Source organism: Aquarana catesbeiana, linkage group LG04, assembly GCF_042186555.1.
Source record: "Aquarana catesbeiana isolate 2022-GZ linkage group LG04, ASM4218655v1, whole genome shotgun sequence".
Lineage (NCBI taxonomy): Eukaryota > Metazoa > Chordata > Amphibia > Anura > Ranidae > Aquarana > Aquarana catesbeiana.
This window is the reverse complement of record NC_133327.1, coordinates 560520973-560535815: the sequence shown is the minus strand read 5'-3', so window position 1 is coordinate 560535815 and position 14843 is coordinate 560520973. Positions and strand designations below refer to the sequence as shown.

Sequence of the window (14843 nt, the reverse complement as noted above, 5' to 3'; positions counted from 1 at the left end):
TATTGGGATATTGGGTGACTGCATTGGGTTCCTGGTTTTGTATGCTCTTTCTAAACTAACATTTTTTTTTTGTTAGAAGCTTCAGGGCTGTCTTTATCCTTAGTCCCCCAGGTAACAAGCATGCAGCATGTTAATTTGTCAGAACACCTTACCTGTATGCTTGTTTCAGGACATTGTAGAGAATGTTTACTGTCATTTATAATAGCTTTGAAAATAGAAGTGGTAGTGGCTTGCATATATATTACTTTCTTTCTTCTTTAAATAAAATATATTGTTTTAGTCTGGTAAACATGAAATTGTGCATATTGACATTCTGTTTTCTCTGAGCAGGTAGAGTTTAGACACATAATGCCAACAAAGTTTCTTCTCTATTGGCAGTTTAGTAAATTCCCTGGCAGCAAAGTTTTCTGTCAGATATAGGGATGGGGTATGGGTTCACTGCTGTAATGGGTTTGAGGTAAATCCAGTTGGTTCAAGATTTCCCTGGGAGAATTATTTAAAGTATAAACTATAATCTACTGCATAAACCTTGAATTATGGCCAGCAGATTTAGAAGAGTCAACAAAAAGGGTGAGGGTGGGGCTGGGTGGATAAAGTAGATTCTTCACTATAAAAGAGAAGAAAAGCACAGGACAGCCATAATGTCAGTGTAATGGAATCTGCCATAGGAAAATGATAGGGAAGCTTACAACCTACATAGAGAGAGACTAGGGTCAGTCAGGAAACGGTACTTTAATTCTCATTCCTATCTCTTTGAGCAATTAGCCCTTTTGTTGCTCTTTCTTTCTTATATTGGTGGGGGGCTTTTTGTCTGTATTTTATTTTATTGATTATATGGGGTAAACAGTTACTTTTAGTTGGCTGTTGCCCCATCCATAATACACTTTTTTTTTTGCTGCAAGGTTTTCTTTATAAAAATATGGGCGTTTGTTTTCTAGAGGTTGTATTTTGGGGTTTTCATATAGTTTATTTTCTTTTTCTAGTTATTTCTGTATCCTCTGTAATATCCTAACTCTTGTAGCAAAGCCCCAGCCTGTGTCCTTTGTCTCTAGTAAATTTGGGCCTGGCCTTGCTATTTAAAATCCTCTGATGTTATTAAAGAAGGCCTTTGGGATTTTTTTTTTTCAGACTGAATAAAAATCAACCATTAACATGTATCCGCTTTAATGGTAAACACAAAAAAAAAAAGTTTGCAAAAAAGACAGGTTGTCAGCGTACTCTATTGATAATATTCCAAATGCACTTGCAGCATAGTGATTAGTGTGAGATAGAGAATTAACCAGGCATTTTATCAGAGAGTAAAAAAGAAATGTAGGAAGTGTGAGATTTGCAGCCAAACTTAAAGAACTGAGCCTGGTAGAATCTAATCTGTCAGCGGTTTGTAGGGCTGTATTTGCAAAGAAAAAGGGGGGGGGGGTGCTTTTGCCCTGATTATGGATAAGGGAGTGCCATATCACTCATGTTGCCTGAACTGGGATATATAAGGAACTGTGAGTAGTGTCAAAACTGGTGTGGAAAAGAGAGCTTCTGTAGAAGGAACTTTGTTTTAGCAGAAGAGAGACCCTAAGAAGGTGATTATTGTGTTCTGTTGTGAAATTTGCAAAAGCTGAGCTAAACAGTAAAGATTACATACTTTGGCAAGTAGCATCTGGGTGTGATGCTTCATTTCATGAGGAAATAGTTGGGCTGAAGGTACAATGGACATCCTGCCAGGAAATGATGATATACATCATGGCCTGGGACTGGGTCTGGTGTGGTTAGTTTCTTGTGTTTCCCTGTGTCGATTGTGTACAGCTTGTGGGTGCTATTTTACAAACTAGGGACAATTGATCCATGTGTCATTGGTGTTGAGCTGGGAAACAAAACCAGTATGTAACAGTGAAATGGTATGGGGAAGAGAAGCCTAACCTCTATGTAGGGCAGCTGTTGTCAACTGGAAAAGGTATGCATTCCCAGAGTCAAGAACAAGCTGCCAGGCTAAATGCGCAAGAGAACTGTCTTCGACTCTCTAGTACGGTAAGATTTTAGAAGATATGTTGGCCACTTAATACCCAGCAGGGAATGAAAGGGAATGGGGTGCTTACATGTTTGTCTAATAGGCCCTGTGTTGACTAGTGTAAGCCTCAGATATACTGTAGAATGTGTACAAGATTTGTCATAGCACACAATTAGGATCAAAATAATGTGGCTTGGATGACAAAAAACACCAATCACCTGCCTAAGCGTTATTATTGTAAATTAGTAATCAACTGTAAAATATCAGTTGTGCTAACAATGTAAATACATACCAGGCCATTCTATCATTCCTCCGAAGGCCTCTGTTAAATCCTTTAGCCACAGTGTTTTTTCAACCAATATGGTAAAGTTCAAAGCTGGTAAATTCTGCAACAAAATGGCTGCTATCAAGGTTGCTGGACTGAGGACCATGTTGGCTATTTGGTGAAGCTCTACTTTATAGGCTACATCGGTGATAAACTTTTGAATGTCTTCTGATGGTCGATGTGATAAATGCCTAAATCATGCATGAGTCACAAAAAAAAAAAAAATCAAATCTCTGTGTGAATAGTTAAAGAGTGTTTTTTCAGGTATAACTTTATTTTGACTATAAGAAAAACAAAGAAGTGTTTAGGAATATGGTGAGCACAACTGGTTCCGTAATGAACTATACATTTTAAATAGACAAATACATTACCTTATACTAAGTGAACTAAGAATGCATTGAGCTGTATGGCTCAGTATACCCGACTTATTTTTTTATTTTACTTTGCACCATGCAGATTACATTGCTTCTTCATATTGACTATGTGTGTCCAACTTATTTAATTAGTGCCTGACTCAAGGTTTTATGTGAAATTTTGAACAGTTTTACATGTTAAAGGATAAGTTCACTTTTTAACCACTTGCTTACTAGGCACTTAAAACCCCTTCCTGCCCAGGCCAATTTTCAGCTTTCACTCTTTGAATGACATTTGCGCGACCATGCTACACTGTACTCATATTACATTTTTATCATTTTTTTTCACACAAATAGAACTTTCTTTTGGTGGTATTTAATCACTACTGGGGTTTTATTTTTTGCTAAACAAACAAAAAAAGACCAACATTTAAAAAAAAAACAAAAAAAAAACTTTTCATTGTTTGTTATAAAATTTTGCAAACAGGTAATTTTTCTCCTTCATTGATGTGAGCTGATGAGGCTGCACTGATGGGCACTGATAGGCTAGACTTATGGGCACTGATAGGCAGCACTGATGAGCACTGATAGACAGCACTGATGGGCACTGATAGTGGCACTGGTGGGAACTTGTAGGTGGCACTGCTTAGCAGTGCTGATATGTACTGGTAGGTGGCACTGGTGGGCACTGGTAGGTGGAACTGGTGGGCACTTCTTAGCAGCAATGGATCTGGAGTGTGCAGGAGCGATGTCCCGTTTACTCTAGATGGTAATCAGCTTTTTATTTTCTCCTCACGCTGTCAGCCTGAGGGGAAAAAAAGCCGATCGCCAGCTCTGTTTACATCATGTGATCAGCTGTCAGGGGGCACGCAGGCATCACATGCATGGGAGGACGTACATAGACGGCCTCCGACAATTCAGGCCCGTGTTGTAGCCGTCTTATGCCTATAGCGCGGGTGGCAAGAGATTCAAAAATAAAAATAAATGCACTTTTTTTGCAGGTAAAAAAATGTGCATTTATTATGGTTTCTTTCAGCTATAAGTCACTAATCACTGCCATTACTAGTAATAAATAAATAAAAATATTCCATAGTTTGTAGATGCTATAACTTTTACTCAAAGCAATCAATATACGCTAATTGAGATTTTTCTTTACTAAAAATATGTAGCAGAATAGATATTGGTCTAAATTTATGAAAAAAAAAAATATATTTTTTAAATTTTTTTATTGGATATGTTTTATAGCAGAAAGTAAAAAATATTGTTTTTTTTTTTTTTTTCAAAATTGTCAGTCGTTTTTTTTTATAGTGCAAAAAATTAAAAATGCAGAGGTAATCAAATACCACCAAAAGAAGGCCCTATTTGTGGGAAAAAAGTACATCAATTTTATTTGGGTACAGTGTCACACGACCACGCAATTGTCAGTTAAAGTAATGCAGTGCCGTATCAAAAAAATTGCCTTGTCATGAAGGGGTGGAAATCTTCCGGAGGTCAAGTGGTTAAGCAAATCAATACACTATAGAGGTCTTTTATGCTTCCTTGCTTTTACCGCAAAGTAACTTTAAAAGACACAAAGCAGGACAGGCAAGAACCCCAGTCAGCTTTTAAATGCTGTCTATCTTTCTGTTCTGTTGAAGATGTTCCCTCACTTCCTGTCTGGTGAAACCACTGTCAGGCTCCATGCACACTGGCTTAAATACTTTGCTTCTACAGGAGTTTTGTGTTCTGACTGTAGAAGCAGCTCAATGTTATCCTATGTGTTCATGCACATAAGGACGTTTACAGGTATATTTTGAGCTCGTTTAGAGGCAGAAAAATAACCTTCTGGATCACGTTTCTGATTGGAGCTTACTGGCAGAAAAAACGTAAAACCCTTCTAAACCCATCTAAACTTTGTACAATAAATGCTCTATATAATAGTTTTTTACTCCCAAGAGAAAAGATATTTTTTTAAGCCCAGTGTGCATGGAGCCTTACTGTGACAGTAAATGAGGAAAAAGCTCCCTAAAGGAGAGCAGATAGGAGAAAGAATAAAAGGGGTTCTAATCCTTCCCCAATTCATCTGAAAGGAAAACATAGGAATTTTCACATACCTGTAAATTCCACATCTTTGAGTACAGAACAGGACACGGGAGTTGATTCTTAGACCATTGGTTAGATGCCACTAGGTTCAGGTGATTGGACTGTGGACATGTGTACCTATATAGCTCCCCCCACTCTATGAGACTAGAGTTTTTTTTAGTAAGCAGAAAGGAAATCTCAAAGAAAAGAAGGGAGGGACCTGTGATCTGTACTGTACTCTAACATATGGAATTTACAGGTAGGTCAAAACTCCTCTTATAATAATTTTACAGTACAAGCCACACAAATTGATTTTTGGTCCATGGGACATCCCCAAGCAATAACTGGCAGGATGGACAACACTTAGCCATAACAACAGCAACAGGCTGATAGGAAAAAACAAGAAAGTTCAAAAGACTTAGACAGTTGACTGCAGAAGCACTTCGCAGGTGAAGCACAGATTGGCAGAGACTCAAACAGCCACCTGTCAAAAAGCCGTGAATACATGAACAGGGAAACAGGTGGTGGCCCTGCAACTTGTGAGAAAAAGCAGATGCTAAATGCTGTAAAAAGCCCAAGAACCCAAACATTTTTGGGAGAATGGGCTCAGGTAAGGAAGGAGGACAGGACAGAAGCCCTACAAAAAAGGCTAACTAGCTGAATGGAAGAGGAAGGAGAAATTCAATAGAGTGTCTGCTGTGTGGGAAACAGAAGAGGGGTCAGTTTTTAAGAGAAGATGTGGCAGGCAGCCATAGATGACAGGCCTGACTCTACCCATAACTTGAATTGTAAGAGTTGTTTGACATGCCCTTAAGGCAGGACATGAGGAGGAGAATGTCATTCCTACAGAAGGTGATAAGAAGAGCTCCAGGGAAGCAAGGATAGGCTTTAAAGCGGGGGTCCACCTATCTATCGTTTTTTTTTTTTTGGAGTTCATTCACAAACTTTTCTTCTCATGATTATCTAATCACATGTTCTGTGTAATAAGTCCGCTTGTGTCCGATTTCGTTGTAAAGAATAACTTATAAAATTCACTGAAGGCGGTTTCCATCTTCATTGTGGGCATTTGAAGCCCACAAGCATGTATTTCCTGGATGCGGTGAATGCTGGGAGCAGAGATGTTGTGATGACGCTGTTGCACAATGCATGCTGGGAAGCCTGAGACTAGCTCCCAGGGGACTGTGGGAGGTCTGGGAGAGGCTAGAAACACGCCTACTCCCATGGGAGGAAAACCAGGAAGTGCTAAGAAGATTAGAGAAAAAAAAGGTAATTACGGCGATTTAAATTTTTTTACACAGCATGTCAGCATCTAGGCAAGGAAGAGAATGCATAGAGATAATGTTCAAAATTTGGGTGGAACCCCGCTTTAAGGATACTTTGGATAAGGTATCATATAGAGAATCTACAAGACGGAACCAAGACCTGTAGGGTTCCAAGGGCTAGGTGTGTGGGGATTCCAAACAAAAGAAGTTGCAGGATGAGGAACTAGAACTAGATGAATACTATCTCATGTAATAAATTGCAGCGTATGTGAGAAATGATCTGCATGCCCCCAGGTAAGAGGGGCAACCAACCTAGAAGTTTGAATATGCCTAAGTGGTGAATGTCAATGAATAAGAGATGCTGGGAGATCTCTGGCTCAAAGCCTGTAGAGCAATCATTATTGAAGTACAGCACCCACAGACAGCATGTGGAGGGGGAAACAAATGCATAAGGGGAGTACTGAGAACAGGGGCAATGCAATCTTTACCAGTACTAAGCCAACGAATAGAGTCGACTGGTACAAAAGAACAGTTTTTTGAGGAAGCAAGAACAGAACGGTCGTAAAGCATGCTCATAAAGCATGCAACTTGGTAATCCGCAACCTTGATGTGGGGAGGAAGGGCATATCAAGGGCAGAGTCTGACAGTTATTAGCAAGGGGGGTATGTGTAAAATAGGGTCTATATAGTGAAGTTAAACGTACCACATAGTAAAGAGAAGAGTTTCAATGAATTTGAATGGAGAAAAACAGCCATTGGATGCCTTAAAAAAGTTTTCCAGCATATCCTGAGAGAAATTCTCATGGAGATGCAACCGAGGGGTACAAAGAGAACATGTTCCTAAACATAGAAAAGCCATAGACAAAAATGTTGCACTGAAGCAAAATGTGAATAAGAATGATGTCAGGATTAGACCCAGATACCTGAGGTGGTACAAGGTCAAGGGAGGAACCTAAGAAGAATGCAGGATCAACTAGGGAGCAGAAGTGTGAACAGCAACATTTGGGCATATGAGTCATAAGAAATAAGCTTAGGAGCGTTTTAGTAAAATATCTCCAAGGCAACCTGGGATATGAATGTTCAGGGTGTGATTAAAGTGGTAAAGTGAAAAAAAAAAAAAAAAAAAAAAAAAAGATTGAGACCCCTGCAGGTTTATGCCATAATGTGCTATCTTTCAAATGAAGCCCTCCAGCAGCACGCTGTCACTGCTACTGGGACTACCATCTTCACCCAGTCTTCCTTCCAGGTTCACAAGCAGCGATGATGACTCTCCCTCACCTGCGTGTCGGACCCGTGGCACAGCACTCTGCATTTCATGGCATATGGTGGCGTCACTGTGTATGCATGGGTGACATCATTGGCTATTGCCGATGTGAATATCTCCTAAACGGTGCATGTTTAGGAGGTATTCGTTGTACCTATAGGTAAGCCTGATTGTAATATTACCTTTAGGTACAAGTTAAGACAGAGAGTTAACTACCACTTTAAGAATCTAATAATATAGCATCATGGCAATTTTTTGGGACTATATTGATATGTAAATAGATGGGGAGTATAACCCATCACATTACATTTGCTATTAATGTTATAAAATCTCATATGAGAGTTATAATGGCAGATCTATAGCAGACCAGGCAGAAGCAGTCTTAAAATACAGTTGTTTTAAGGGTATAATGGGATCAGCATCCATGAACAGGCAAGGATCCCTCTGTAGTGATTGTAAAGCAGCAAAAAGATGTGGAGAAACTATTTGCTCTTTGTAAATCATCAAGCAAGTGTAGTAGAAATGAGCAGAGAGAGAACAGCAATTGAAACTCTTTGTGTCTCTCCAAGGACAAAGTAAAATAAAAGTCCAGGATGTCTCTGTACTACTCTAGAGCAATTGTCTGTAGATGTCCTTCCACTTCCAGGGGCGGAGACAAACTTTTAGTGTGAAGAAGGCTTCTGAGCAGGTCCAGTGGGCATAGAGGTGGAGGGTCTGCTACGAAAGGATGGTGGACCTGCAGTGGATGATGATGCTTGGATGGGGTGAACAGATTGTACACATAAGGTAGAGGGGGCAAATCAACAGGAAGTGTAATTGTAGATAGTGGTGGTGCAGGGACCCTCTTTCTTCTGTGACCATTTCAATGCATTCCTTAAGCATTTTTCAAGAGGAGCTTACATTCAAAGAGCATACGCAAAAGGTACCTTTCCAGACTAGAGTCAGTAGACCAAGCTCAAAGTCATAAAACTTTGTGCATATGCACAGGAAGTAGGAATATTCTGGAGACTTCATGAATCCCTTGGTCATTGCATCTATGCAGAATGGTAGGGATGAGGGCAAGAGCTGTAATCCTGTAGACTGAATAGGATTCAGGATTCTTTGTCAGGAGACAGTTCACTATTGAGTTCTCCAGTCAAGTTTGCAACTGGGCAGCAAATAAAGTGACAATAGCTGGCTGCAGGGTTGGACTTTCAAGAGCAAAGGATGACCTCAAAAGAGTCTTAAGAGGTAATGTCCTCAGTAGAAACAGTACATTATTTAGTGCCAGACTGGCAGGGGTCCACCATGGGAACAGCCCATGTCATTTTGAATTCTTGTTCTATAGAGTACAAGACAGTATGAAAAAAATTCTAAACTCTGTATATACATGTGTTTCATTTTGTTTTCTAGGGATGAGCCCGATGTTCGAGTCTATAAACAAAAAAAAAGAGCGACAATTTTGAAAAAAAACACAATATTTTGTACTTTTTGCTATAATAAATATCCCCAATTTTTTTTAAAAAAAGCTAATTTTTTTTCCCAGTTTAGGCCGATATGTGTTCTTCTACATATTTTTGGTAATACAAATTGCAATGAGCGTATATTGATTGGTTTGCGCAAAAGTTATAGCGTCTACAAAATAGGGGATAGATTTATAGCATTTTTACTATTTTTTTTTTTTTTTACTAGAAATAGCGGCAATCTACGATTTTTATCATGACTACCACATTATGGCGGGCACATCGGACACTTTTGACATATTTTTGGGACGATTGACAATTATACAGCGATCAGTGCTATAAAAATGCACTGATTACTGTATTAATATCGCTGGCAGGGAAGGGGTTAACACTAGGGGGCGATCAAGGGGTTAACTGTGTTCCCTGACTGTGTGTTCTAACCGTAGGGGGAGTTGACTGACTAGAGGGGATGAGAGATCGTGGTTCCTAGCTATTAGGAACTCACCATCTGACTCTCCTCACAGAACAGAACAGGGATTTGTGTATGTAAGGTAAACCGGACCTCCACCACTAAAAGGGCCAGTGCGGATACTTACTCATGCTCGTACACATTGCACTCGTGCTAATATTCATAAGCAAAGGACCAACATAATTCCCGCAATGGCAGTTCATTGCATACGGGTATGTGCGCGAACGCATACACGCGCGCGAACGCGTGCACACACCAATTAGCACTTGGCGCCCAGTGACCTATTTAAACTGCTCTGTCACTGTAAACAGTTCTAGATGATCTTCAGCTTCTTCCTGACCTACCAAGACCTGATCCGCTGTTCCTGTTTGTTCCTGTATGACCCGGCTCGCCTTTGGACTTCGCCTCTGCTTGTTCCTTTACTCTGTTACCTGGTATCCTGACTTTGGCTTGTTTACTGAACTTGATCTGCCTACTGATTTGGTACCACATTGCCTGACTGTTTCCGATCCTGGCCTGCCTTCTGAACTTGCTTTGCCTGCTGATTCGGTACCCTGCTGCCTGGTTGTTGCTGACTGCTGCTCTTCTCCTGGTTCCGCTCCTGTCCATGCTCTGGTGCCAAGCTGCTTCTATTTCCTGCTCCAAGGACTGTGACTGCCAGATCTACCCACCTATAGAGGGGACATCACCAGCCAGCTAATCGGCACTCGTGCCACTCCTTGCCTTTACACTTTCTGTTCCCACCTTCAGGAGTGTAGGCGGGAGGAGCAAGGGAGGCCTCCATCCCATTCCAGTCTCCACCAGGTACGTGATAGTGTGTTTACACACACACGTCCCTGTTCTGCCTCTCGCTCGGGGTCCCAGCAAAGATTATGTCAGTGTCCAATCTCCTAAAGGTAGAGGCATATAACCCAAGAGTCAAATCCTGTGTTTTATACTGTACAATTAAGATTACACGTTTTGACAGGAAATACACTTTAATAATTATTACACAGTTTATTGTAGTTTTAGGATTCTAAATGTATTCAATTTCCATATTATGTAACCATTATTTTTCACTGTACCACAATATATCATAAATATTGTTTAAATGCTTATACTTGTTGGCTTTTGGTTCATGACACTGTCTCTCATTATGGAAAGTTAAATAGAGGAGCCTGCTGTAAATACTTTGTATATCATATAGATAAATGAGAAAATAATAGGTGGGAGAGGAGGCTGAGCCATGAAACAAACACCAGTTGAGTAAATTCAACAGATTAACAGATAAGAAGTTAGGGCTTGCTTCAGCACCCAGGTGTCAGTCCAACTGAAAGACTTTTTACAGGTAGTCATAGCTTTCAAGCAATCAGTTTAATCCATAGAATTTTTGAAGCATTTTTGGGTGTTGAATGACTATACACATAGGGGTCGATTTACTAAAGGCAAATAGACTGTGCACTTTGCAAGTGCAGTTGAACTCAATGTGGTAAAGCTTAATTTTGTAAAACAACATGAGTGCAACTGCACTTGCAAAGAGTACAGCATTATGTGCCTAATAAATCCACCCCATAATCTCTATAACACAGTACCTTGGGGTAAGATTATATTCAGAGCGATTTATTTTCCCAGAAGACAGTGACCGTAAAGACAATGGCTGTCCAAAGTAAATGTGAATGTTACCATAATTCTCACTTAGAAGCTTCCTGGCTTTCATCAAACCCTACAACGAAAAATGCATGTGAATGCAGCAAATTTGCTTAATGAAAGATTCTAAAGACTCATCTACATAAAAATAATGGGCACATCAGTTTCTTGGGCTGATCTATATCCAGTACATGCTTTAGAAAAAGCAAAATTGAAAGTTGTTGGACTTTTAAGGTGCCAATGTTTCCCATGTGTTTTTATGAAAATGCATTTGAACTTTTATGTTATAATAAAATAATTATTTTTAATCTGTAGTCTGCACCTTAAAAGTCCCACAGTTTTCTATCTTGCTTTTTCTAATGCTTGTTTAATCGGGATGTGGTGTCTTGTTGGTCTCCCCTTAACCCACTCTTATGCCCCGTACACACGGTCGGACTTTGTTCGGACATTCCGACAACAAAATCCTAGGATTTTTTCCGACGGATGTTGGCTCAAACTTGTTTTGTCTACACACGGTCGCACAAAGTTGTCGGAAAATCCGATCGTTCTGAACGCGGTGACGTAAAACACGTACGTCGGGACTATAAACGGGGCAGTGGCCAATAGCTTTCATCTCTTTATTTATTCTGAGCATGCGTGGCACTTTGTCCGTCGGATTTGTGTACACACGATCGGAATTTCCGACAACGGATTTTGTTGTCGGAAAATTTTATCTCCTGCTCTCCAACTTTATGTGTCGGAAAATCTGATGGAAAATTCCGACAACACGCTCCGATCGGACATTTTCCATCGGAAAATCCGACCGTGTGTACGGGGCATTACAGTACTATGTACAGTACATTTCAATGGAAACCTATATTGATAAAATATGGATGTTGCCAATGCTGACTTTCATCTGAAAATGCTAGTTGCCTGTCTCTATGTTCCCTCAAAGTCAGAACTTCTGATCTGCATACTCATTCCAGGTTGGTCATTCATAAAGTATTGAAGCTGATGATTTAGCATGACAGCCAACAAAAAGTGGTATTAACCACTTAAGGACCGAGCCTCTTTCTGAGATTTGTTGTTTACAAGTTAAAAACATTTTTTTTTGCTAGAAAATTACTTAGAACCCCCAAACATTATACATATTTTTTTCTAACACCCTCGAGAATAAAATGGCGGTCGTTGCAATACTTTCTGTCACACCGTATTTGCGCAGCGGTCTTGCAAGCGCACTTTTGGAAAAAATACACTTTTTTGAATTAAAAAATAAGACAACAGTAAAGTTAGCCCATTTTTTTTATATTGTGAAAGATAATGTTACACCGAGTAAATTGATATCCAACATGTCACACTTCAAAATTGCGCCTGCTCGTGGAATGGCGACAAAATTTTACTCTTAAAAATCTCCATAGGCGACATTTAAAAAATTCTAAAAGTTGCATGTTTTAAGTTACAGAGGAGGTCTAGAGCTAGAATTATTGTTCTTGCTCTACCGATCACGGCTATACCTCACATGTGTGGTTTGAACACCATTTTCATATGTGGGCACTAGTCACGTATGCGTTTGCTTCTGCACGCGAGCTCGTCGGGACGGGGCGCGTTTAACATTTTTTTTTTCTTATTTATTTTACCTTTTTTACATTTTTGCACTGTTTTAAAAAAAAACAAAAAGTGTCACTTTTATTCCTATTACAAGGAATGTAAACATCCCTTGTAATAGAAAAAAGCATGACAGGACCTCTTAAATATGAGATCTGGGTTCAAAAAGATCTCAGATCTCATATTTACATTAAGATGCAATATAGAAAAAAAAAAAAAAAATTTCATTAAAAAAAAAAAGAAAAAAAAAAAGGCCCTTTAAGAACTATGGGCGGAAGTGACGTTTTGACATCGCTTCCGCCCTGCAATGATATGGAGACGGGTGGGGGCCATCTTCCCCTCACTCGTCTCCATGTCAGGCCACGAGAAGGACCCGATCGCCTCCACCGCTGCCGACGGCTCCGGTAAGCGTCGGAGGGCACCGAAGCGTCACGGGAGGGGGGGCCCTCTCCCGCTGCAATAAAAGTGATCTCGCAGTGAATCTGCCGCAGAGACCACTCTTATCAGAAACTGGACTGCTCACTGAAGAAGAGGATACTGGGGTTATGGCAGCTATCTGCTGCCATAACAACGATATCCTCCTTCAAAGTACCGATGTATAACGACGGTGGGCGGTCCGGAAGTGGTTACATTCTGCAGGAACAGCCTGTATATTTCAGAATGTAGGTTTCCTTGAAATTAGTAATATAAACACAAGTGTGTCTGTCTAATATGCATGTAGCAGTAGTAAATCTACCTATAGTGCTCATACTTCTGTTACAAGGCTGACAGGAGTAGTCACAGTGGCAGTGATTTTGACAAACGAGAGACTGCTGGACGTAGGATCCCCTAAGCTTGCACATCATGAATGGGGGGGGCGCAGTTTGGAATATTTGCCTGGGGCACTGGATGACCTTGTCCCAGGACTGACTGTGAGCCTCCTCTTCTCCTATATTTCCATCTTCAGTTAGGCTGTGCTGACAGCACTGACTATACTGGTACTGACCAATAGTTAAACACTGATCAAAAAGCCTGTCTTTTGGACACGACAGGAAAAATATAACGGTGGGTGGATATAATACAGATGTTGGAGAGCAAATTAGATAGAAGAAGCTGCATGTCATTTGGAGAACAGGGTCACACCTGTGCACATTGATAAAATAAAGCAACAGAAATTAACCCATAACATTCATAATGTCAACGTAATCTGTTTCCTACAAAAACTACGATTAAAACCACAAATGACCTGCTTTTCTGCTTGTCTTAAAGGGTGGATGAGGGACAGTTTAGAGCCAGCTTTCTACTAAAAACACATATCAGGACCATAATTGAGACAGGGAAAATGTCTGGTCACATCACAGGAGGAATTACCTAAGAATTACCCAGTCATATCTGAAGCCTGTTGGATGCCTGGTCATATCGGACTAGGAAAAGGGTTTTGGACAGGATGGCGTTGTCATGCCTCCTCTCATGTAAGTGAGTTTTTTTTAATATCTGAGAGAGGTTATTGTTTGTACATAAACATGGGTGAATTTTAGGAAGCCCAGACTGCTGGCTCTCATGGGGACTGGGGTGTTGGTATAACTATATATAACCTCTCAACTCTTTTTTTCAAAGATATTAATGCACTGGCAGATAGACATCTGATAAGGGTCAGTACATGTGATCTGTTTAGAATGTCTGACATCATTAGAGCAGGTGACATCTATGTTGGTCTAGGTGACAAATGGAGGGGAGTTGTGGATATTTTGGGACAATTTATCAAGTGTAATTCCAGGTAGGTCACGAAATGTTTAATATCTTTTGAAATTGGATGATGTTTGAAATGGTGGACAACTGCAATTTTGACATCTGAGCAAGCATCTGAGCAAGCAGATAACCTGGATGACTTAGAGGAGGGAATTGAGTATTACTTTTGAGAGGGTAAATATATGGCATTTAAAGAGGATAGGCCAGATGACATTTGAAAAGGTTTGCTGTAGCCAGAGGACATGAGTAAAGAACTGCATGAGACCAGGGTGGTTGGTGTTAAGATTAAAAGATTAAAACAGTGAACTGGACATGACAGGGTATATTTGGAAAAAAAGTCAGAGATAGAGGACTTTGAGTCCTCTAAAAAATCACACTGGGCATTTGTGATCCAGCACTAGATCTATTATTTAACTGAGCCACACATAATTGATGGAACCAAGTCAGCCTGAAGTACATCTTACTGATGTATAGAGAAAACTGGAAAGGGGGGATTTTTATGGTGCCTCAAATGTAACAATCATTTGATAAAAAGTATGAAACATTTTATTACTGAAGAAAATATAAAAAAAAGAGTAAACAAATGTTGACTCTCACATACAAATAAACATTATAAATTTATCACAGCATGATAATGAACAATAATAGTGCCTAGAGAACTTCATAAAGCTATATAAATGCTATATTGAGCCAACAGGTATTTATATAGCTTTATGAAGTTCTCTATGCACTAT

The 14843-nt window shown here is 39.9% G+C and overlaps 1 protein-coding gene across 2 annotated transcripts in view; it reads right to left on the bottom strand.

Moving 5' to 3' along the window:
- LOC141140621 (dihydroxyacetone phosphate acyltransferase-like) overlaps window positions 1-14843 on the bottom strand; it is a 102403-nt gene that overhangs the window by 35310 nt on the left and 52250 nt on the right. For both annotated transcript variants that reach the window (XM_073628006.1, XM_073628005.1), the window contains exons 8-9: window positions 10743-10873; window positions 2289-2512 (exon numbers count right to left, since the gene is read on the bottom strand). In XM_073628006.1, coding sequence (XP_073484107.1) covers window positions 2289-2512; window positions 10743-10873 — 355 coding nt within the window. The remainder of the gene's footprint in view (window positions 1-2288; window positions 2513-10742; window positions 10874-14843) is intronic.